Here is a 25,174-nt window from a genome sequence, read left to right as displayed (position 1 = left end):
CACAGTCCGGAGCTGCTGCAGCACCAGCGTCCTGCAGCCCCCACGCCAGCCCTACCCATCTGGGGTGTTGTGGCTAGTTCTGGGCTCCTCAGTACAAGAAGGACAAGAAGCTACTGGAGCGGGTCCAGCAGAGGGTCATAAAGATGAGGTGTCTGAAACACCTCTCTAACGACGAGAGACTGCCGAGGGTGGGCGTGGTTAGTGTGGAAAAGAGACAACTGAGAGGGGATCTCACCAATCCATACAAATATTTCCACGGGGTTTCAGAGAGTGGTGACAGGCTCTGTTCAGTGGTGCGCAGCGACAGGATGAGGAGCATGTCCATGAACTAAAGCAGAAGAAGTTCTACCGCAACATGAGGAAGAACTTTCCATGGAGGGTGGCAGAGCTCTGGAAGAGCTGCCTGGGGAGGGTGTGGAGTCTCCCTCTCTGGAGGCATTCCAAACCCACCTGTATGCGTTCCTGTGTCACCTGTTCCAGGTGACCCTGCCGTGGCAGGGGCTTGGACTTGGACTCTCCAGAGGTGCCTTCCAACCCCAGCAGTTCTGGGATTCTATGATTCTGTGACGCCTCAGGGTAGCGGGGGCGGCGGGCGGAGCACCGGCTCCCTCCCGTCTCTCCCTCCCTCCTGTGCGTCTCTCCCTCCCTCTCTCCCTTCCCTCCCTCCCGCCGTCTCCTGGCGACGCCCGGGACGCGGCGGCAGCGCCGGTGCCGCGGGCAGCGCTGGGCCCGCCGAGGCCGCCGCCACCATGAGCGTCCCGCAGCCCCGGTGAGTGGCGCGGGGCCGGGGTCCGGGGGTCCGGTCGCTGTCGGCCTTTCAGCCCTGCGGGAATAGTGACAGGGTCGGGGCCACCAGCGGCGCCTCCCTGCAGCCCGCGCTGGGGCTGGGGGAGAGGGGCTGTGGGTGTCCCGACCTGCCTCGAGGGATCCCGGGAGAATCTGCCCGGCTGCGGGCGAGCGCCCGGGACCCCGAGGTCTCCCGTCCAGGTAAGGCCTTCCTCTGCGCAGGGATAATGGAGCCGTGGGGCATGGGGCTGCTGGCTGCAGGTGATTCCCTAGTTATCTGCCTTCAGACCTGCAGGTTTTGAGTTCAGAGAATCCGGACTTCCCCGGGCAGATGTCACAGACAAACAGTGAGAAACAGAGAATCCTTGCAGGTCTCCATGACAAAATATGGCACATCCTGGTTTAGTGGGCAGTGCTCTGAGTAAGGAAGCAAGTTGCTCCTGGGCAACACAAGAAATCAGTGGCCGAACAGTCCTTTGGCTCGCAGTTCCATGTCTGGTTGTGTGGCTTAAGGCTTCCTCCGGGGGAAAATGGCAGACAGGTGCCAGGTAGAGCACAGGCACCATGATCCCCTGGGACTCTGCCAATTAATAACTGCAGCTTGGTGCTCTCTCACATCATTTATTTGGTGATCACTGATTTAATTTCACTGTGAAATATTATCTGTGAAACCACGTAGGATGCCTGCTGTGGCTTTGTCTTGATGTTCTTCCAAACGAGTGAGAGTGGTCTTAAAATTTACCATGGTACACAGCTCTGGCTCTGAGTGTAGTGCTTTGGGTAAGCTGCCAGCTGAGAACAAATATACTAATAAATAATAGTGTCAATGATGATAGGATCATAGAATTCTAAAAAATCCCAAATATAAAATTACTGACCTAAGAGTGACATGCTGTCACTGGCTGCGATGCCAGAGAAACAAACATGACATTCATCTTGAGAAGAGCTTCAGATGTACTCCAGGAAACTACAGATCAGTCAGTTTAGGTTCTGTGCCAGGAACATTGTCCGCTATTCTAACAAAACTCTAGCATTTTTAGAGAGAAGAATGAACAGGATAAATGGGCAGAGAAAAAGGAGTCCCAGGAATACCCAGAAAAGGGATGTGATTACTTTGACACATGGGCTGTAGAGAGCTATCTGAGGCTGGTGCTTTCCCTTTGCTGTGTTTTTCCTTGACATGGATTTTGTCAGTTCTGCACTTCTGCCTGTTGCAGAGGTTTTAAAAGTGATGTTTGTGTGTGGTTCTTAAATGCTGGAATCTTGAACAAAACAGCTCAGACAAGTACTTCTCTTATCCTTTTGTTGATACTATGTGCAGATTAAACGGGGCCAGTGTCTGCTTTACTGGAGTGTTCCTAGCCATCTCCGAGGCACTGGTCCATGCCAGCATTTATAGCCGCAGGGGGTTCCAGGGCTGGAGTGCGGCTGCTCTGGGCGGGACAGCACAGCCAAACCCCCCAGTGGGACCGCTTGCATTCTTTCTTTGATTTAATGGGTTTTGGTTCAGGCCCAACACATTTCCTTATTTCCTCTAATACCCTTTTGAACTCTGAATTTAATTCAACATTATTGAGGGCCAGACTGTTCATAATTTAAATGAGAAAATACATGTTCTGAGTCTTTGGTGAAACAGAAATTGCCACAGCACTGTGTTCAGGTGGGAGCTGCATTTTAACTAGTTACATGGTGCAGGAAATCTTAGATGGAAAAAAGTGAATGAAAAGGAGTTGGATTGAGTTTCTCCTCTGCCACAACACGCAGTTGCCAGGTGATACCATTAATGAGTGTTTAGCACAATTGGTGGAATCTGGTGGTTTCAAATGCAAACTCTGTATTAAAAAAGTAATGTAGAACAGTTACTATCATACCAGTGTTTAACTGAAATAAAGAAATTCAGCCAAATTAAATTTAATAAAGAAATAGATTTTATTCCGCGGTCACACAGAAAGCCACGATTGAGAAAAGCAGCCCTGAGCCCGGGGTCGGAGCTGGGTGAACACGCATAGATCTGATCTCTATCGCACCAGACCTCCCAAGTTCATGCTGCTCCGGCTGGTCCTTTCTTATACAGTTTTTGGGCAGAGTCCGAATTAATTCTATTCTTCTCGTAATTTTAGCATATTCATGATGTTTTCTTGTCCCGGAGTTGGGCTGCACAAAGCCTTTCCTGGGTCTGATGAATTGTCCATCCTGGGTGATGAGTGGGCCATTTCTGCTGATGGATGGGCCATCTCTGGTTCCTGGAACAGTTATTTTTAGTTCCCGGAATGACCGATTCCTTATCAGATGAGATGTAGATATCAGAGTGTGGTGATCAAGTCGTCATGGTGTCAATGTCTCGGTGATAAGATCCAACCCCACCTAGGTGGAATCCTCACTTATTGTGAGAGAACTTCTTTTAGTGTTGTGAAATTTTTCTCTCAGCCAGGCTGGTGGAGGGATTTTGAAACTCTGTCTCTACATGGTCTGATTACATTCCAGTTTTATACATAATAGCACGAATTACATACTTTATTTATAACATTAACCAACAGGCATAAAAGGGTAAGCTACATTGTTTGTTTAAAGCTTAACTTATTGTTGGCAGATACCTTTGAGGTTATTGTGAAACTCCACATAAAATTCCAGTAAATCCATGATCTCTTTACTTTAAAAATAATTGTCCTGTCTTTCCTTGACTATGCTTTTGTGTGTGGCACATCAGTGTAGCAATACACATATAACTGAATTATCCAGCTGAATGGGATGTAATAGAGGCACAGTGGCATTTAAATCTACAGCCAAAGAAAACAAGAGATTAGTCTCTTGTGTTACTAAAACACATCCTGCCCAGAGACCCTAAAGGTTAAGCTGAACATATTATGCAACATGTACCTGAGTTTGTAAACTGTACAAATGTGAAAGGATTTAGAGTATTAAAATCTGTGTCCTACTGTCTCTGACTCTGTTTTCCAGAGGCTCAAGTAAGATACAGTTGTGCTAAGAACAGTTTAAAAATATAACTGCTAATTATGGATGCTTCCATTTTTCTGTTCAACTTTCACATCTGAGGTTCAGTTTTTTGAAGCTCTGATCTTTGGTAACTGTGATAATTGTAGTGAGGCCTTGGCACAGGTTGCCCAGAGGAGCTGTGGCTGCCCCATCCCTGCAAGTGCTCAAGGTCAGGTTGGATGGGGCTTGGAGCAACCTGGGACAGGTAGCCACCAGATTGCCACCAACAGGGCCCCTGGCAGAGTGGTCGGGGAGCTGGATCTGTGCAGCTGGAATCCAGCTCCAGGCACACCACTGTCCTGCCCATGGTCAGGGCTTATCATGCCAGGAGCTGCTGTGGGAGCTGGTTGTGGAGGAGGCTGTCAGGGCTGGCCTGTCAGTCCCTTGCTGTGGTGGTGGCAGTGCTGTTACACACTGAGCTTTTGGCCTTATGTACAAGTCACTGATACGAATTTCCAGGAGGTCACAAGATACTGCTTTTACACAATCTAATGGGCATATATCTGACCAAATGCAGGATGATTTACTAAGGCAGCTTTTTGTGTAGCAAACTATTGGGTAGCTCTGTTTAACTTAAACTGTAATAATTTGTCAGTTGAGGGCATTATAAACATCTCCATTGATTTTATTGCAGATCTCTTGCAACCTATAACAGTCTTACAGACAAACATCTGGCTGGATATTTCAGCAATGCCAGGATAAGACGACATCTTCAGAAATCAGGACTGGTGAGACTGAAAAGTTTTCCTCAATTCTACATTCAATTCAGAATATTTTTATGCTTTTTTTCCGTATTTCCTTTTGCTCATTGGAATTTCCCTCTGCAAAGTGTTTCAGTTTGCAGATATACAGCATCATATTGATTCACTCAGGGTTTTTACACTGTGAAACGTAAGCATCTTTGATTTGTTGTTTAAATAGCTTCAGTGTTATTTTTCAAAAGTGTTTAATGGAAAACTGAAGGATTTGGTAAAGGTGAATATGCTGATTATTTTTTAAAAAACACTGGTGCACTCCTAGGTGTGACTCTCTTTTGCATAGGCAGGTGCAGTAGGGAGGCAAGTGTTTAATCCTTTCCATCCCATTGGGCAGTGGCCTGTGAAGAGTAAGGCTGAGCCCTAGGCTATTAGAAATGTGGCTGCTGCTCCTTCCACTTGGCTGGTGGAGCTCATGGGGTCAAAGACAATACCGTGCTGGAAGGTGAGTTCCAGCACCATGGCAGGGGCAGAAGTGGTAGCTAACCAGGAGGAGGAAGTGGTCTTCTGGGAAATTGTACTGTTTCAAAACATACTTTATTTCATCTTCTCCTTTTTAGTAACATTATATTTGTGTATGGCAGATCTCAAAGAGTGGAAGAATAATACCTGAGAAAGAATACCGTCTCAATGCCATGAGGAAGGACCACCAGAGATACGTCCAGGAGTGCTTGGCTGATGCCATATTTCGTAAGGTCCTTGACATGGAGGTATGCCCTTACTGAGGATGTGTGAGCCTTCTCAGGTGCTTCCTTGCTGACAGCAAGGGGCTGCTAAATTGTGCTGGATTGTTTTCCATATGTGCCCTCATGCTCCCCTGGAAGGCTCTTTTCTGCTGGGAAAAAGGACAGTCTTTGTGCTTGACATTCTCCACATGAAACCTCCATGGGCTTCTCATTGTCAAACCATGCTATTGTGAGAACAGGCACTGTCCTGGCTTCCTTATTGCTTTCTGACGGCCCTTAGATTATGAGATGATATTCACAGGGCTAGTTTGCTTAAAAAATCCTAATAAAACCAAACCAGTTTGAACATGTTCATATATATTGTCTGAGTACAAAATTTGTGCATGTTCTTGTGGCGTATCAAGAATGGAGTTGGTTCCTACAACTTTACCAGTGCTCAGTTGTTCCCTTGGCTGTGTGAATATATGCAGGTGAAATGCAAATAGATTCAATCCATAGTAGTTTTATTACAGGGCTCAATGAGGGTAGTGGCCAGGGAGAAGACATGGGACAAGCAGGACAGAAGCAAGTGTTCTCACATACACTGACATCTCATCATGCCCAGTAATGAGATTTCTCTTCCTCTTATATTGATAGCGTCATCATCAGCTGGAGATAAAAAGGAAACTTGAATATTCTGTGAGGAAAGAGGGGATGCAGAAAATCAAGGTAAGGCTTGAGCACTGTTGGGTGCTGATGGGACCTGGCAGTTTTGCCTGTGTTGAGTAATACCCATGAGCCTGTCCAGTGATTCATTGAGACAAGTGCTCTGCCTCTGACACTTATGGAAAGTACAAGAAACAGGCAAGTAGAGGATGATCCTGCCCCAAGTTACGTCTCCTTCTTCCTTTGTCCAGAAGTTCAGGAGCTTTCATTTAATTCCTTCTGAATATAGTTGTTATTCTACTTCTGCAGTGTTCTTGGTTGGGTGATTTAATCATGAGTTGCATGAAATGGTACCTCCATGCATTTCTGTATGGTAATTAATGTATCTGCTGTCTGATATGTCTGTTCAATGCTCCATTGTTCTTGGTATGACAAAAGTTATTAAATGTTCTCCTTTTCCAAGGCATCTGTGGTTTTACGTACCTTCTTCATATTCTGTCTTTTTTCCAAGTTTTCCAAGCTGAAGGTCCCTCAGTCTGAATTTTTCTTACCTGAGCCATTCCAGGCTTCTCATTACTGTTGCTATTTTTTCACCTTTTCTCATTCTACTGTTTCTGTTTTGAAATGGGGAACCATAACAGAATGAATAATTCAAGATAGTTTTCTTCCCAGTAATTCTAGACCCTCTCTGCTTTTGACTGCTGCTGAGCACTGAGCTCACGTGTTTGGTTGTTTGCCTCTCCACAGGATTTGGGCAGAACTGGCATGTGAATAACGAAAAGAAGTTTTAGGAGCCTTCATTTAGGTGTCATGTAGGTCAAACTTGATTCTGTAGTTAGAGTCATGGAAATCCCATAGAAGTCAATGGTTCTTCTCCCCATGCAATCACCTGAATTCATATGGGAAAAGTCATCCTCATTTTGACAGAAACATGCTCAGTATTTTATTTCTGTATTAGGAACCTGAATGCTTTGCGAGGAGTGCCTTGAGAAGGTTGCTGCTTCATTGAGCAGCTGCTAAACAATGTCAGATCTGTTAAATTGTAAATAATAACATCTATGAGCAACTCATCGGGTAAAGAGAGGAGGAGATTTTCCTGAAAGACACTGGTCACTATGGAAATTGCAAAGGCGTTGTTTGCTGATGGAACTCCTGTGGTAGGAAGCCACCCCATGGAAGCAGTGATTCTGGCACCCTATCAAGGGATCCTGGGCTTGGATAATTTTGGAACGTAAACCAGAACTGCTTCCTTCTGTAAAACACGTGCAGATACCTGATCTGTATGTGCTGTGCTGCTGTGCTGGGATGCAGGAGCCTGGCTGGAGCCAGCGGTGTAATTTAATTCTCACCTCATACATTCAGTAAATTCATCTGAGTTGCTTGTCTGAAAGGAGAAAGGCAGATGGCTGGGCAAGGGAGGGTGAGAGAGAGAGCTCTCTCTTTCCAGTGGGGCAGTCATCCCAGCATTGGGTTGGTGAGAAGAGAAGGTGGGGGAGAGGCTGCAGTCAGAGCAGGGAAGTGGCAGGTGCACTCAAGTTTAAAAAAGAAAGAGACCTTCAAACAAACCAAGAATTGTGAGATACACAGAAACAAGCAGATGAATTGAATATGGTGGGTCAGCAGCTGAATGCAGCTGCAGGGAAATGAATCAGAGGTGGAGACAAGTCTTTTTGCTTGTCCCTCGCATTCTCCCATGATTTCCTTTCCTTCCTTAACCAGCTGTTCCATTGGGTCCAGGCCAGCTGATTGCCACAGCTGTTCAGTGAAAGACATAATGAGACAGACATCGCTGTTTTTGGATTTAGTGCATCAGAGACATAAATTCCTTTTCTTTCAGGTGGAGCAATTCAGAGGATCACTGGAAGGTGTCATCCCTATGCACTCCCCGCATCCACCACTTGGTCCAAGGAACCTTAATGGGCTCAGTCCTTCAGTGGCTGGAGAACGAGCTGGTCGCTCACAATGGGTGAGTTTCATCAACTTCTCCTTGGGCTGTCATGGAAGCACAGACAGCTGGAAGTGTGCACATGGACCTTGGTACAGAGCATTCACTGCCTGGATCATTCTGGGTTAGGGCCTCATCCTTGATTACTTGAGGCTGATTTCCTGTTTGCTGGGTTGTGTTAAAGAGGCATCTCCAGAAGCTAGTGTTGCAGGAATGGCACATTAGAACCTAGAAAAAACCCAAAAAACTTTGCTCTCTGGTAAATCTGCTTCAATCTTTCCCTTTTAGCTGCCTCGTGGCCTCAGGTAGGTTGGTATCAGTGTGTTGAGCATTGTCAGTGGACACAGGGACTATAGACAAGGTTACACATGTTGTAAGGGCCTGAAAATGGTGGGGGTCTTTTAGAAAACAGAGTTGAAGGGGTGAAATCAGAATGGAGCTCATTTCAGAGGGCTGTGGTCTGGGAGCTCTGGCTTTTGCTCTTTGTTAACAGCAAAGAAGGAACATTAATATGCTCTTGAAATATAATGGTTCTAAAGCCTAAAATCAAAGGTCAAATATATAGCTCAGTTTTAACTGGTTCTCTATATCAATAATGATAATTGGTGTAGATTGAAAAGAAGCTTTCAAGTCCTGAATGACCTTCTCTTCATATAGAGGGCACCTGGACTTGGAGTTGATTATGGTGGTGGACATTCTCCTCATCAGCACCGAACCAAGGAGCCTGCCCCCTCTAAGGTGGTGAGTTAACCTCAGTTACACAGTGCTGTTAGGCTTTAACATTTTAACTTGGTATTCTGAAGGGTATACCAGGAAAACATTAAATAGAGCAGTTAGAAAAAAGCTGAGTATTGAACAAAAATAGGTACATTTTGTTGTGCATTCTCTCTGTGTCCATGTGATGTCCATGTGATGTCCACTGCTGCAGTTTCTGTGAGTTAATTGTGTTTGCTCCAAGGTGTGGTGAAGAGACAGTAGCAAACCTTGTATTTATGACCAAGAGTTGTTTTGGATGGTCAGTTAGAGGTGCCTAAAGGGGTCTGGCTCTTTGGAGACAGACTAGAAAATGTCATGTCCTGTAGGTACCTGAAATAACTCATCACTTCCAGATATCTTCATCAGTGCTATTTTTTTCTTTGTAGTGTTGCTCTGCACTGGAAGCTGCACACTGAGATTTTGTCATTGTTTTCTTTCTCCTTTTGTAGAGTTCCTTGCGACCAAATACAGCTCCAGGAAATATGCAGCAGCCCCCTCGCCTTCAGCCCCTTCATGGCTGGGCTGCAGCAGGGTTTGTACCAAAGGCTTCCAAACAGAAGTGCCATGCACTGGAACATGATCAGCAGTTTGCCCATGGGGTGAGGCTGTATTTCATTCTGAAAATAATATAATTTTAGGGACAGTTTTATAATATTGTTTAAATACTGTAGTTCCCAGAACTGTATACGACAGGGAGCATGCCTTTCAAATGGCATCAGCTTTTATTTAAACTATCCTTTTCCACTTCCCCTCAATTTTCAAGACACTGTCTTACTGATCTAATGCCTGGTTCTTGATCAGAGTGAGGAAAAATGTGGTGACTTACCTTTTACAGTATAAAATCTCTCTGCATACAAAATTTTCTCCCTCTAGGTAGATTTTCTGTTATATAGAGAGAGTCAGACACCTGGTTAACTCCAGTAACTCAGGAATGTTTTCACTTGCAAGTCCTACAAGTTTTCATCTTCATCTACAACTGCAAAGTAGCAAAAAACTCCTTTTTTGATCATTCCTTCTACTAAGTCACACTAGTGGGCTTGGAGAATGAGAGTCAAACATGGTCTTGATATATACACAGTTACTTTCAAGTAATATTTGGACTTGTCTTCTGCTCTAGAAAAATATAATATAATTGGCTTTGTGATATGCATTCCATGGGGTGGGAGGGTTTTGGAGTGGGACTGTGATCCACCACTGGCTGCCAGACACTGTGTAAATAGCTCCCTTCTGCTCTGCATTTGCTGTGTATTGGGATGGTCACGAGTCTTTCTCCGAGAATTTGCTGGTCCTGTTTATGTCTACTTAAATTATGGGTGATTTAATGGTTTCTTTAGTGCTCACAACTGACAAAACAGCTAAATCAGATGTGAGTTCTGAGAATGTGATGCAGAACTCAGAGCCACAGCATGCAGCATTTACAGAACTTGTTCCCTAGTGATGTCTTGCTCTTCAGGGCCCTGGTCCTCTCCATTTCATTCTGCAAGAGGACTAAATCTCTACTCAGATGAGGAAGCAGCATTTTGAATCCCATCTTGTATAACTGATGCCAAGTGATGTTTCTGTTGGACGACTGGCTGCTCTGGGGATGTGCTTTCCAGCTGCAAGGGAGCAGCAGTGCTGCAGGGCTGTGCAGGGTTCTGTCTGAGATGGGACCTCTGCAGGGCTGTAGCCAGGGCTTGGTTTACAGTGCTGTCTGTATCTCTGAGGGTGACATTTTCAAGCAATATGAATGTTGCCTTGCAAATTAAAATAAAGGGGTTTAGCACAGAAATATTTTAGTGAGCAAAATTTCAGGCCCTGGGTTAAGGAACTATTTCAGAAGGATGCGTGTTTCTAAATGTACCAAGCAGTCAGACCATGGCCAGTTCCGTGTGCTCGGGAGCTGTTTTTTCAAAACCTGTGTCACTTGGTTAAAATGTTTTTTCAGGGGGAGAGGAGTGAGTTAAGGCTTATGAATTCAGTGGAGTACGTGACTGGTGTATCACCGTATCAGCTACCTGTCATTAACCCTTGTGTGGTGCCAGTGCCACCACCCCGCCTGCACAGAGGGGACAGGCGTGCCGCTGCAGTCAGAGCTGGGGGGAGACGGTTTCGTCCCACCACTGCATTCAATGAACAACTTTTAATAAACGTAAGTAGTCTCTGTCTATGTACAGGTGTATTACCTTCCTCACTGGTGTCTTTGCTTAATGCTGAAAGATGTGCATACCTAGTTTGCATAAAGAAAATGTGTAACTATTAAAATACATAATTGCTATGCATGTCTCTGTAAACTAAAACATTTGGTGTTTTTCATCAGTTGGGAAGAAAAAAAGGTACTGAACAACAACCTATGGCAACTGTTACTCAAAGCCTTCCACTTCAGTCAATCTGATCCTGTCCCTGGCTATAGCTGGCACTTGAATGTCAGGGATTTGTGAAATGCCTTGAGTGTATGAACACTGCATCAGTTACACTGTCTCCGGCCAGTTTTAACTCCTGTAAAAGAAGTTGTAGGAACCCAGGACTAGGAGGGATGATGTGGGTCATTAAACCTGGTCCCTGGCAATTTGGGCCTATTCAATGCATTGGGTTTTCAGTTGGAAATATATCCCAGACCCTTTGCATGTTACAAACATTTCCCAATTTAATCAGCTCAGTACTTGTCATAAAAGCATGGAAGCCTCAAGTGTGCGCTACATAGATGTGAGCTTTGTTTTCACCCCTTGTTGAAGCTGGAAACTGAAGGCATTTCTGTGCATTTTCTGCTGCAGAATACTAGAGGGTTCCCCAAGTCCCCATTATGCAGCAACGCCTTCGTCACCATGGTCTACCTAGGAAGGAGTAAGAACGTGTGTCTCAGTTATTACAAGGAGGAAATCAAAGTCTATCAGCAACATTGTGGATCAGAAAACATTTGTGTCTATAAAGGCAAGCTGTTGGAAGGAGGTAAGGATAGTCAGAGAGTTCATGTTGATTCTGGCAACATCTTTTTTGGCTAAAACTTTGCCCTGACATCAGAATGATTTCAGCTCAGCTTGGTCAAGATATATGCATCCAGGGATGTTTATACCATCCTCCTCCGTATTAAATCTGGATCTACTGTCCCATGATTGAAAGTGAGGTTACAATTACTTTTGCAATGATGGTAGAAGGAATTTAGAGAATTGATTTAACAAAATACTTGTGGCTTAGATTAATTTTCTATAGAGATACATGGTTAATAGAGTAGTCATAGCAATAAATTGTCCTTAAAAAGGGGTTATCTGAGTTACTAAAATACATCAGTGAATGATGCTTTTTATTCCAGAAGGAAAAGTACATGGTGGGAGCTGAGTTCCCATCTCTTTTTATGTGAGTGCAATTCCATCAAACCAGTAAAAGATGAATTGTGTTCTGGGAACCTGGACACAGGAAATGGCTGGGAGGCTCTGGCCTTTTTTCTGCTGAACCAGGGAGTGGCCAAACTGACAGTGTGACACTTGTCCTAGCTGTCCCACCTTAGGATTCTGGGGCTGGCAAGAGCCAGGGCTATGTGTGTGGAGGGGTAGAGTTTAACAAACTGTTGAACAGACCTGAGAACTCCAGTGCCTGCCCACAGAGGGCTGGGTGCTGTGGTGATGCAGTTGAGATACAGCAACTGAAACAGGCTGACAGTGAAGTGTAATATTTGTCTTTGAACCCTTTCTTTCTGTGATTGCAGATACCTTCCAGTTCACCTCCAAGAGGCACCAAGGTTTCCCGTTCAGCCTCACCTTTTTTCTCAACGGGATTCAAGTTGACAGGCTGAGCTGTTGCTGTGAGTACAAACATCAGAGGCGTTCCCGGCTGCGAGGCAGACACAGATACTTCAGGGTTCTCAATGTGGAGGGAGCATTTCCTTGCTACAGGTACAGACAAGTACACTTTGCTCACAAGGACTTATTTTTGAGAGAGTTTCTAACTTGTTTCTCTTCTTTCATCTCTCTGGCTCCACACAGCTCTGTAGAGCCTGCTCTGTTTCTCAGTGCCCCATGGAATGTGCAGGATGGAGGTTACCTATCAGGGTCTCACACTTAAGAGCATGAGCACAGCCAGTTTTCTGTGCCTCCTCAGCCTCCTTGTGGTGTGTGCACAGCAGGGACAGTGTTTGTGTCGGAGGTGGCTGAGCACAGGGCAGTGGCAGTGGGGTACATGTGCTACCCCTGTGTCTGTGGCCAAAGTGGCAGTGAAATAAATACCGAGCATGCTGCTCAGTTAGCTGTGGTTTACAGAGGCTTTTTTTTGTGATAACTTATTTTTAAACAGCTCTGCCTCTGAAGTGAGATTCTGTTGTAAGAGCCCCGGCTCCAAAATAAGGCAGCACTGAATGTTTGCCATGGTTCAGAAACCAAATCTGTGCAGAAAGGTTTTGGGCTTGGGCAAAAGTCAGTGCTGTGACAAACAGCTGTGATTCTGCCAAGAGGCTTTAATTTTCATAAAATCTTCCTTTTCTGTAATTGTTCATTCAGGCTAGACGAGTAAACTTATGGACATGTGCATAATATAAAATCTTTTATGTTCTTTTAATAAATAATTTTTAAACGAGCAGCAAGCAGTTGGAACAAGAGACTCTCCACATAGGTGTACTCTGTTCCTTCAGATAAGGACTGAATTCTAAGAAAAAAAGTGCCATTTTATTGTACCATATTTTTTTACTCCAGTCTAACAATGAACATGATTTATGTAAATGCATGTTCAAAGGACTGAAAAGCATCTGAATTCAGAATGGATATAGTGGCTATAGATTTTAGGAAATGCCCAAATCTCAGCTTTTTGTGATTTCTAGAAAGATTTGAAGTGAATTTTCTGAATTTAATATAGTATCAAAAAATTGGATTAATTCCTTCCTGAGTTACTCCCTCTTTGTGTCCCCCTTCCCATCTTAGTGATATCTCTCTCTTCCTGCCTCTTACCAATCCAGCCAACCTTATCTGATGACTAAAAACCACCTCCATTAACCTGATTTTCCCCATAAATGACAACTATTTTCACATCTCTTCAGGCCAAGTGGACTTGTGTTTGTTTTCTGCTCTATGACACACATTGAATGCCCACTCTGGTTCCCAGTAAAAGTCCCAGTTGACTTTCCCTGGTGGGTCAGGGCTTTCGCTCACAAAGAGGTGATACTGTCATGATTTCCGTACCATATAAGCCTTGTTCTGTGAGTTTTCTGCTGGCCAAGGTCCAGCATTTCTGTACAGCAGAAGTGCTTCAGTATTCCCAAGGTCCCTGGAAAAAAACACCAGGAACAATGCATTAAGAGGTAGGACTCTTCAGAAATGGTCGTGTTTATGTTTTGTGCCCACAAAACAAAAAGATTTCTGGCCTGAATGACCGTGACATATTTCACAGTAGTTTGGAGTCAGCTAGAATGTGAGGGGAATTGCAATCAAACCTTAGATTAAAAAAGCAGTTTTGAGGGAGGAAGATATTTTAAAACATAGTCATCTGTGAAGAAAATATGGTTTCCCAGAGAGATTTGGGATTAGCTAAAGTGAAAGTTTCAGTTTCACCCTCTGCTTGCAGATTTGACTCCATGTACTACACACAGCATGGTGTCTTGGCCCTCATGGAGGGTGTAGGGTGGTGTAGGGTGGCTTTTCATGTCTCCAGTTAAGCTCCATCAGGATTAGGAGTTCTTGTCTCTTGTCTGGGCATCCTGACTGTAAGAGAGAGAGAGGACACATCACTCCATTTTATAAAAGAGGAGCAGTCTCAACAACTCATTCAAAATGCTTTGTTTTCCATCTGTGTGGGTTTCTTTTAGGTAGGCAAACAGAACAGAAACTGAAAATTATTAACTTTCAGTCTTCTTCCCCCACAGTTCTTAGACCCAGCAGATAAATTCAGAAACCCCCAGTCTTACCTACAAACCCTCAGTTATCACTCTACTGGATGTTACAGCAGGATCTGGATCCAGAACATATCTGACTCAAAACTCATTTGCCTTTCTCAGTCGTTCTGTCTTCACAGCCAATGCTTGGTGCAGCTTCAAATTAATGGGCACTTGTAATAATTTTGATTCTGCTTGTATGTCAGTTGCCACCTGTAAGTGTAGGCAGCGTTACTCTCCTTCAAGGAAGAACTGCATCTGTATTAGGGGAGCTCCCAGGGATTTCAGGGTGCTTCTCCATGGGAGTTCTCCATTGTGGCAGTGCAGAGGCAAAAGGGTACTTGCTGAACTTACTATGTCTGCTGTCCTTCATTGTTCAAAGGAAAAAAAATGTGATACTTCCCAATTTGTGTTATTTTATAGGTGCATTATTGCGATGGGTCTGGACAAAAAACTATCCACTCCCAAGAGGAAGACTGAATACCATGAGGAGAGGCATGTGTGTTCCTGGGAGCATACTGTGCACAGTGAGCCAAGTAACAGCAGTGTTGAGCAGAAATCAAGCAAAAATTCAGAGTTAGTCATCTTACCGGGTCATGAAGCAAGTGTGGAAACTGTTGATGAAACACTGGAGACTGGAGAGGAGTACAGAAGAGAAGAAATGAAAAACCAATCTAGTCAGGAGAGCGAAGAGAGTCAGGAAGACACCAGTAAAAATGGTATAGTATTCCCAAACATGAGCAGGGAGTGAGAAATGGGAGAGGATGATTCTGGAGAAGGTATGGGATTGTGGGCCTCCAGCTTTGACTGGGGCATGAGAAATGTGGTGATGTCTGTATCTGGGCAATAGAATTAGAGGGGCTCCTTTCAGCCATGCAGCAGGATGAGATGGTTTGCAAGAGCCAAGAAAGTGAGTAAGGAAGGGTGGTAAGGCAATGACACAGGTTCCTCAGAGCAGCTGTGCCTGCCCCATCCCTGGAAGTGTTCAAGTCCAAGTTAGATGGGGCTTGGAGCAACCTGGTCTACTGGAAGGTGTACTCCTCTACGGAAGAGGCGTCGAGCTCAGTCTCTGCCTTTACTTACTCCTTATCACAGTCTTTAGAGGCAATCACATTTACAGAGAGATTTTAATCCCTACTTCCTATTCCTGTTTTTGCTTTCACAGTTCTGCAGTGTTACTGCTCAGATGACTTGTTAGTCCCTCCGGATGTGTGTTTGGGATTAATGAAGCCTTTTTCCTTCAGGAGGAACTGCCCTTCTGACAATTACCTAAGGAGGCTTGACTGCCAACAATGCAATTGGAATCTCAATTGATTTTTAATACAGAAAAATAAATCTCCTTATTCCCTTAGTTCTCATTGTCTTGGTAATTGTTTATTTGCCTAACTGGTTCTGCATCAGGAACTCTTAATTTCTGTCTTTGGTGTACTGTCACTTCAGTCAGTATGTTAAAAGCCCTGACGGAAGGAAAGGAGGGCAACAGTAAAATCTGTGAGGTGAGGAATGATGGCCACAAGGGACAGCTGGTATGGCAGCAGTGACAGCTCGCCTGCATGGTGCAGGTGTGTTCCCTTGCCACTGTGTGCACAGGGAGCCTGCGGTAGCAGTGGAGCGTCTGGATTTTAGGTGGGAATCACCGGCACCCCTATGTGCTGGCGCCTGGGATGTGCACAGCACAGCTTTGGTGGGGAAGGGGGTTCTTCTTTGATGCATCTGCATGAAGAGGGTCTTTACCTCCAGAGCTGAGCAAAGGGCTGGGAGCTGGACTCAATGATCCTTGTGGATCCCTTCCAACTCAGCTTATTCTATGATCTATCAGATGTTGTAGCTTGTCACGCTAGTGCCTGGCTGAAATCCAGAATGTGGATATAACAGTGGTAATTCTGTGCAGGCTTGCTTTGTACTGGGTTTTCCCCTGGGCCCTGAAGGAGCAGGTCAGAGCAGTGTGATAACAAAGTGCCTCTGCAGTGCCCTTTGGCTGGAGTTCATTAAATTAATTAAGCTTATATGACACTTCTTTGCGATTTAGGCATGTCAATACACATTTATCGTACTTTGCACTGCAATATATTACCTTTCTCCCGCTTTCTCAATTGCTTGTAATATTTTTTTCATCACAACCAGTTTTTCTCCTGTAATAAGAGATTCTTACATTTAATTTCTGAGTTTTCCCAGCTCTAAATTTTTCTAGTACTTGCCATGGCTAGTAATTTTGTTTATTTTTGTTTTAATATATTAATCATACTTGGTGCACCAATCAGTAGTTTTGCTGCATTTTTGCTACTCTATGAAGAACACTGCTTTTTTATGATAACGTGCTGTTACAATTCCTATCTATGGTCTTAGATGCTCTCATGGCTTTAAAAAGACTGAGCAAATTCAAGGGCAAAAGGAGATTAATGAAGTTAACTTCTGTCTGCTTAAAAAGAATTTTATTAATTGTGATTTCTCTTTCCTGTCTCAAAGTACAATTCTTCTATTTTAGAATATGATGAAGATTTTGAAGCAGATGAAGAAGCTGATGAAGAAGGACAGACTTGTGATCAAATGAATGGAATGTCAGAGTCATCCTCAGATGATAAAAACCATAGTTTAGACTATGGAAAGGAGAGTGAAACCTCATCCCAGAAGGCACTGCAGGCCTCTGGCAGCGAGAAAGATGAAAGTGATGGATATTCTGACAGGGACTCTGAGCATGATCAACAAGGTTAGTTTTGTTCATAACAAGGCTTAGAGAAGCTGACCTGATGCATGTTTTACGGTTTGTGTCCAGTATATATGCTGAGTCTGCATAGGGAAACCTATGCCAATCCTTCTGAAATGGTAAAAGACAGCTGTTTTATCTATTACTAATTTTACATGTGCCACTGAAATGCTGGCAGTGAGAGCATGGGCCTTTGCTGAGCTATTTAGGTGCTGAGATGGAGATGGAGATGGAGATGGAGCCAGGCTGCAGGTTGGCTCTAAGAATCTAAGCAGGACAACCCTCCATGTCAGTGGGCACTCACATGTGAGAAGCTATGACCCCTTACACCTTCTGAGGGGTCCCAGGTTTCTTGGTGCAACATGTTTTTCAGAACATGCACTTCTGCATGGATTATAGTTCTGACACTTTTTCCTAAGCCTGACTGGATTTTTCTGCCTTGAGTTAGACCAATCTCTTCTTGAATCCATGCAGATTGTGGACAGCAGCAAGGCTGTGCAGCAGTCAGCTCTGCTGTTCAGCTCACTGTTAGATGAAGGATTACTGCCTTTTTTCCCCTCAAATTTTCCTTTTATGAATTTAATATGATGATGTCTGTATGTTTTTTTAGAGGAGACAGTGAACTTCATCTCCAGTTCAACCTGAAGGGTTTACACAGGGTTTTGGAGATCTTTCTAATATTGAAAAAGTTAACAGAAGGGCACTGAGGGATTGTTGTTGTGGTTGAAGTCTTTCATCAAATGAAGCTCAAGAGTCTATGCTAAACCTTGTCTGAGCTATATTTAGAGGTGCATTTGAAGGTGTATTTCTGTGTGATTGATAGAACTACTCTGGTTTATTTCCATTATCAGAAAAAAACCTCCATGTTAAATGGCTTTCATTTTAATACTTCATACATCTGGGCAATGTTCGTCTATTTACACTTACTGGAATTTTGTCATGATATCCTCAGATGGTGTAATTCAGAGAATGCTATTGGATGGGATTGTGTCCCTTTGTGAGTGCCCAGTGAACGCAGATGTTTAGTGACAAATACTAAATTAAAGTGTTGTTTGCTGTTTTCAGAGAGGAGGCCTGCAGACTCTCTCTCATCCATGAGCACTCAGTGCAGCACTGAGACTGACTCTCATGCTGACATGATGACAGACAATATGAATGGCAAAGAGGAGTGCAATATCAAAAGTACAGCTCATAGCGCAGCACATGTACACTATGGAAGTGAGAGTGGGGAGAAGAAACTGCTCAGAATGGAGGAAAATCAGGAGACTTCTGCACTGGAAAAGAAAGGAATAGATGAAGCAGAAAAGATAAAACCAGAAGATCTAGAAGCAAGGGAAGATAATAGAATTTCTCATGAAAACATAATGGCAATGCAGCCTCAAAATCCTGAGGTTAATGAGGAATCCAAACAGACTGGGTCAGGAGAAAGTAACATAGATGAGGAGGAGAAATGCCTTCCAGTGCCTTGGGAAAGCAGGGCATTGAACATGGAGGATGGCAATGAAGAGCCTCCTTGGTGTGAAGAAGGAGGTGGTGAGTACAGTCCCTCTGCATAGCTCTCCATGCCTGTGCTGCTGTATTTGCCTTTGTACTCATTCTTGGTGCAGCATGGGGAGTTGCTGGACTTCTTCAGGCTGCTGGAACACTCTGTGCTGTGAGCTCAATATCCACTCAGAATGTAACAGTGGCTCGGTGTTTCTCTGCTGGTGTTTCAAGTGTAAGGATTTGTTCAAAAATGAATTTTAAACCATTTTAAAGCTGAGATGGCTGAATGGCTTCTACTCCCTTTTTGCTCTTTAATGGTTTCTCCTTCTTGCTTCCTGTTTCCTTTGTGATAGTTTCTGAAGATTGCAAACCAGTCCAGGAGGAAATAGCAAAAGCAACTGGAAATGATCATCCTGTGAATTCTGACCCTGAACCTGGTGATTCGTGTGCCAGTGAGGAAGAAAAGAATGCAACAAGTACAGAGTGTGATGCCAGTGGAGGTATGATTGGCTGTCAGTCAGGGACAAGGATTAAATCTTACTCAGCTGAAGTCTTTTAACAGAAGTGTTTGCCCTTTCCTTCTCCTTTGGCTATCAAAGTCTCCTTGTGCTTGTTTTCTTTCCTAACTAAAACCAGGTGATGACTAGTTGGCATCTGTAGTCATGTATAATTAATGATTTTTTGGCAGTTAAATGGTTCTGGGAGAAGAATCCATGCCATGAAAAAACTGTGAGTCAGGAAAATAGCTGTGGAAAGCAGGAATGTAGTGAGGTTCCATGTGCTTCCAGGTAGTGTGCAGCCTCCTTGGGAAATGCCTTGGTTCCCAGGAACAGGAATCAACCCTGTATTATTCGCTGGTGTAATTACAGAATCCACAGGAAGCTGAGTGTTCTTCCTCCTTTGTGTGCATACTTCAGATGAGCAATTTGCCACCTATTTCTGACTTTCTGAGTGTCACTGTCAAGCTTACAGGTGTTCACACACACACCTGAGCTCCCTGCAGGAGGGAGGGAGGCAGAGCAGGCATGACTGGCCTTGCATCAACATTTTTCCTTAAATTCTTTATGCCAGATGCCAGAACAACAGTACTAAAGACATAATCAGAGCCCAGGGACGTGATGAGAAGCAGCATAGCAAGTTCTCTTTGGGGGCCCAGGCTGATGTCCCTCATTGTTTGGCAGAAATGGCACCTTTAACACTAACCCTGTAAAGCATGTAACACTGACATGGTGCTGAGTAAACCAATGTTTGATTATTTCCTAATAGCACCAGATGGAAATTTCTTGGCAGACGGGAGGAGAAGTCTTGATGTGCAGGAGGCAGCAGGACAAGCGGCACGAGAAGGGCAGGTGACAGGGCAGAGACAAGCCCTGGAGCAGGACGGTGCTGCTGAGGGAGATGTTGGCAGCGGAGAGGCCGGAGGAAAAGCTGCACAGGCGGGGGATTTGCTGCCCTGGGCAGACACGGGGGCTGCGCTGGAGGAATCCGCACCTGAGGAAGGCGCCGTGGCAGAGGAACATCCCAAAGGAAAGGGGACAGGGGAAGCAGTGAAGTTGGGCACAGAAGGGTCACCTGGGGGGCAGGAGGTGCTGGTGGAGGGGTTGGAGAGCGAGGTGGCACTGGGAAAGCTGGCACCTGGGGGAGAGGGGCCAGCTGGGGCACTGCCAGGATGGGAGACAGACACAGCTGTGTCCCAGGGGCAGGAGGGGGCTGGAGGGATCACTGAGGCGGAGGAGGCTGCAGAGGAAGGCCTCAAAGGAGTGGTAGGGCTGCCAGCAGAGGAGGACATAGGTGAGCCCGTGTCTGAGGCAGGGGAGTCCCTAGGAGAGAGAGGGTCTGCAAGGAAGGGCACTGTGGTGGGTGCTGTGTCAGAGGGAAAGGAGGCTCTGGGGGATGCCGACATGGCAGCAGATGGGATTGCCAGAGTTCTCGGCCCTGAAGGGGAAGAGGCTGTGGGAAAGTGTGGGGCTCTGTGGGAAGCACTAGGGGATATGCAACAAGGAGAAGCAATGCCTGGAGAGGAAGGGTTTGTAAAGGCAAGTGAGTTTTCCCAGCTGAAAGTGTCAGGGGAAGAGTGGATGGAGATGGGGAAAGCTGTCGCAGGAGCACCAGCACTTGAGAGTGCTCAGGCATGGGAGGTGGGAGGGAACACTCTCCGGCGAGTGGAGGACACGATGGAGGAGCCTGACAAGGGTCCTGTGCTGGAAGTGGCACCTGGGTTAGGGGCACTGCGGGATGCTCGGGAGTATCCTGTCACTGAAGGGTCATCACAGGTGGAGGAGGGTGCAGCAGAAGCACTTCGGAGTGGAAACCCGTCTGCGGGCAGCAAAGCGGAGACAGAGATAGCAGTGGAAGGAAAACCCGAAGGAGAGGTAGTGGGAGGGTCTGCAGGCGCGGCGGGAGCGGGTCCGGAAGGTGAAGAGGAGGCCACAGATGGAGCAGCAGGTTCAAAGGAGCCGGCAGCTGAGACAGAGGGGTGGCTGAGGTGTGGAAAAGTGAGAGCGAAGGGGAGGTCTCCCGGGGAGGGGGTGCTGGGCGAGGCGGCGCTGCCGCCCCCGGGGCTATGCGTGACCCGGGCAGGGGAGCCCGGGCTGGTGGCCATCGCTGTGGTGGGCGGCCAGGCCGGGCGAGGAGCCCTGGCCGGGGAGCCGGCGCTGGCCAGGGGTTCAGCAGTGGCTGGGGGTGGCGGGGTGGGCGCAGGGGCGATGACACAGGAGGGGGTGATAGGAGCAGTGCTGGGGGCACAGAGCGGGACAGGCGCGGCAGTGGCAGAGGAGGTGTCAGCCAAGGGAAGAGGGGAAGTCGGGGAGTCTGGGAGAGACGGGGAAGGGGTGGTCGATGGATCTGTGGCTGGTGGGCGAGAGGTGAACCAGAAGGCAGCAGTGGGGTGTGAGGGAAGGGGACCAATGCCGGCGGCAGTCGAGGGCCAGTGCGAGGCGGAGCGGGAGTGGGGCGCAGTGCGGCTCGTGTCCCCACGGCACGGAGAAGTGCTTGGAATGTCGCTGAGGGAAGAGCCGACTGCAGAAACCTCCCCGAGCACCCCTGCCCATGGGGATGGGGGAGGGGAACCGAGGGGGAGAGGGTTCACAGGAGGCGAGGGACTGTGCCTGGGCACCCAGCCACAGCTCCTGGCAGCTCCAGAGACAGGGACAGCGCGGGTCAAGGACGGGCGGCAGGAGGAGGGGATGGAGCAGGCAAGCCCCTGTGAAAACACGAGAGAGAGCGAGGTGGCGGATGTCTCGGCGAGTGCAGGGAGTGCCGCTGGAGCCGGGGAGCAGAGGAAGGACAGTCCCGTCGGAGGGAGCCCAGGTGTCCTGGGAGCCGCCGACGTGGGCGACAGGAGCCGCAGTCCCCGTCAGGTGAGTCCTGCGTGGCTCAGCCTCTGTCCCAGCAGTCCCGAGGCTGATTCGCGTCAGAAACAGAGGTTGCACCACCTCGTCCTATTCCTTATCCATTACTTAAATATCTGCTGATGGTAGCTGGGTCAAGCGATGATAAATCCTTTTGGGTGGCGGCTTCTGCATTTTGGGAACATTCCTGTTCCCAAAATCCCGTGCAAATCTCTTTGCTGTGGCACTAATTCTCACAGCCCCTCCGCCCTCTCTCCCCTCCGGCCGTGCAGAGCAGCTCCCCGTACCCAGCGTGTCGCAGTTCTGGTGGCACTGGGTGAGCCCTGGGAGCACTCGGCTTCCCTGTTACTCTGGCCTCGCCTCGTAGGAGATGTCACAGCAGTACCTCAGTAGCTCCGAGTTCAGCACGTTTTCTGTGACGTTTGGTCATTGTTTCGTAGGACGGCGCAAACCCAGACCTAGTCATCGTGTCCTCAGAACAGCCTCAGGATGGGGAAGAAACTCTGCTCTGAGCTTTTTCTGCAGCTCCTCAGTGTTGTGTCCTGCAACATGCACTCAGCCTGCTGTGTGTTTGTGCCGGTTGGGATGTCACTCCTCTGTTCACTCTGAGTACCACAACCACTGTCACGTTTCCTTGGAGCAGCTCCTCAGCGTGCAGCAGACAACTCAAACAAGCTTGTGTTTGCCAGCCCAGGAAACAGCACTCCTTTGGAATGAGGAAGACGCTCATCACAAGGATTGTTCCACAGCTATCTCGCTTGTTTTTCTTGAAAACCAGAGAAATACTGGACTGACTGAACTTCCCCTCCTCCCCCAGGCACCACTTGCTCCTGCAGGCGGGCAGGGCTTTTAGCCTGGGAACTTCCCCGCCCCCTGTTAGGGGAAGGGAGCCTTCTTGCATGTGCAGTGCCCCCTGTGCCAGGAGGCATGTGGGGGGCTTCCCTCTCCTTGGGGGTCCAGGTTTGCTGCTGGCCACACTTCAGGGCATTTGAAATGCTGTTGAAAGTTGTCAAATCAGAACAATTCTAGCAAGTATTTGTAAATGCATAAAGCCTGGCCTTCTGCTTTTGCTGGAATCACTCCGGAATGGTCCACAGCACCTCAGTTGAGGCTGCCAGGAGGGTGGTCAGTTTAGAGTTGTCTCAGGCTGGTACTGGCTGCCCATCTCTGCTGCCCAAGGCTCTTCCTAGCTCTGCTCCACCTCTGGCAACACTGGGGCCCCTTAAGATCCTTTTGGGCTGGGCATCTGGGGCTGGGTGTGCAGCAGCCTCTAGGCACTCTAAGCTTGGTGGATGCAGCAGACTCAGCCCCACACAGCAGGGGGCTGCAGCTGCGTTTTCAAGTAGGGAAAAGACACTGAAATTAGTGGAATTTTGAGTGGATTGGTGCTGTGAGTCACTTTAGATCAATATACATGGAACTGGAAACTCAAATGTGATCAAGTGGTTGCCGTGTGTTTCCTCCTAGAGATGTTCCTGTACTAGAGATGGCTGCATTTGTATGTTTAGTCTGCCCACATTCGTGCTAAGGACCGTCTCAGAGGGCTGTGTTTTCTGTGTACATACCCACACCTGCACGTTCACTCAGGTCTATTAAATACCTGTACCAGTCTGTGCAGCTCCTTCAGTTTGTGCCAATGGTTTAACTGTAGGAATAACCTCTGCCCGTGCAGCAGGGCTTGGGCTTCAGTGTCTGTCTCTGTTTGCCCGTGGGCTGACTGATGTTGGGCTGAGTGTTTGTGCCACTAAAGCTGCCTTGTGCAGGTACGCCTGTAAAGCTCATGCCCAGGGCTGCGGGCATGGCTGCACCTGGGCATTTGGACACACGGGTGACAATTCCAGGGTTACAGATGAGCAAAGACAGAGAGGGATGCACGGATTTGCCTTTGCGGGGATTCCCTGGGAGCCACTTTCGGGCTGCAGGAGACCCAGGGCATCAGAGAAGGCCCTGATGAACAGAGCAGTGTGATTATAAGGAACTAGAATGCTGATAGTTCATTATTTAACATTCTTGAAATACTTATAAGTGACAGTTATGTGTGTGATTGTAACAGCTGGGGGGAAGTATCCTGTGGTTAGGAACACATATGTGGAATTCCAAAACATTAGTGTCCCTGTCATTTGAGCAGGCAGAAGTTTGGTAATAAGCCAAACCATGGAAATGGGTAATTGTATAGATTTGGAAATGCTTCCCATGGTCCTTTCTGCTCTCCTGTATGGTGCTAATTAGTAATTAACTTCAAAGTGAAAAGTACGTTGCATTTAGGGAAAAACAAGATGTGCAGCAAAAAGAAAAAAAGACTAATTATTAAAGTGAGCATATGTGAGCAAAGCAAACTATCCAACAGTGTTGCCATGGGCAAAACTCATTCTTTGCTCATCAGGAAGGCTTTTTTAACTCCCTGAAGTGTCAGGTATTTTCAGTTGCCTGTCGCTGGCTGCTGATGGTTGTGCCTCAGATGTGTCTCACACAGCTGGAACCTGGTGACTTTCCACAGCTGAAGAGGTGCATTTAATCAGTTCAAAACCATGCCGGCTGTGCACTGCGGACATAGGATGGGAAAAGTTTAAAGTCCAGATCCTGGAACTGGGCACCAAGCCCTGCCATTGCTGGCAGAGATGAGGAATGGTGAGTCACAGACACCACCTAGGACACTGGGTGTGGACAGCATGGGCAGCTCATCCATCTGTCCAAAACAAGGTCTGCAAGGTGGGTTTCCTGGCTGGGAATTGCATGAGTGGTTTTGGGGCTCAGCTGTACAAACCAAGCATGACTGAACCCTCTGCCTGCCCATTGGGGCTGAGCTTCTGAGGCGGCCCTTCTGTGCTGAGCCAGCTCTTCTGTCCTGGCTGTCCTATGCTCTCCTGTGCTGTCCTGGATCTCCTGTACTGTCCTGGATGTTCTGAGCTGTCCTGTCCTGTCCTTTGCTGTGCCATGCCATGCCAGCACTCCTGTGCCATGCCATGCCGTGCCATGCTGGCTGTCCTATGCCATGCTGTGCCAACACTCCTGTGCTGTGCTAGCTGTCCTATGCTGTGGCGTGCCAAGGGATGTTGGGACCTGCTGCAGGGATGCTGGGCTCACTTCTGGCTGCTGTCCAAATCCTTGTCTGGTTAGACACCAGATTATTTTAATCTAGATCACCTGTTGCTGATAATGTTAAACCATTTAAAATATCACTACAGCTGCCAGGCACTGGCAGGTCTCCAAAGCAACGTAAGAATCCTCTTAGCAT

The 25,174-nt window shown here is 46.8% G+C and overlaps 1 protein-coding gene across 7 annotated transcripts; it reads left to right on the top strand.

Moving 5' to 3' along the window:
* The first annotated feature begins 709 nt into the window (after nt 1–709).
* Nucleotides 710–23,372, top strand: ERICH3 (glutamate rich 3). Of its 7 annotated transcripts, none has more exons than XM_069023699.1 (17): nt 710–769; nt 4,415–4,508; nt 5,120–5,245; nt 5,858–5,929; nt 7,704–7,832; nt 8,469–8,549; nt 9,017–9,166; nt 10,495–10,698; nt 11,321–11,495; nt 12,250–12,436; nt 14,824–15,119; nt 16,886–17,107; nt 18,170–18,637; nt 18,943–19,089; nt 19,856–21,084; nt 21,725–21,948; nt 22,380–22,486. In XM_069023699.1, the coding sequence occupies exons 1-17, from the start codon at nt 750–752 to the stop codon at nt 22,399–22,401; spliced, it is 3,846 nt and encodes a 1,281-aa protein (XP_068879800.1). In that variant the 5' UTR covers nt 710–749; the 3' UTR covers nt 22,402–22,486. The 7 variants fall into 7 exon arrangements, with proteins under 7 accessions (XP_068879800.1, XP_068879801.1, XP_068879799.1 ...); XM_069023700.1 differs by having other exon boundaries at nt 8,469–8,552; nt 19,856–20,961; XM_069023698.1 differs by having other exon boundaries at nt 8,469–8,552.
* The last annotated feature ends 1,802 nt before the right edge of the window (nt 23,373–25,174 follow it).

The sequence above is a fragment of the Aphelocoma coerulescens genome, chromosome 8 (genome assembly GCF_041296385.1).
Source record: "Aphelocoma coerulescens isolate FSJ_1873_10779 chromosome 8, UR_Acoe_1.0, whole genome shotgun sequence".
In the NCBI taxonomy this organism is placed as follows: domain Eukaryota; kingdom Metazoa; phylum Chordata; class Aves; order Passeriformes; family Corvidae; genus Aphelocoma; species Aphelocoma coerulescens.
The sequence above is the reverse complement of the archived record's forward strand: the minus strand, read 5'-3'. Positions and strand labels throughout refer to the sequence as shown.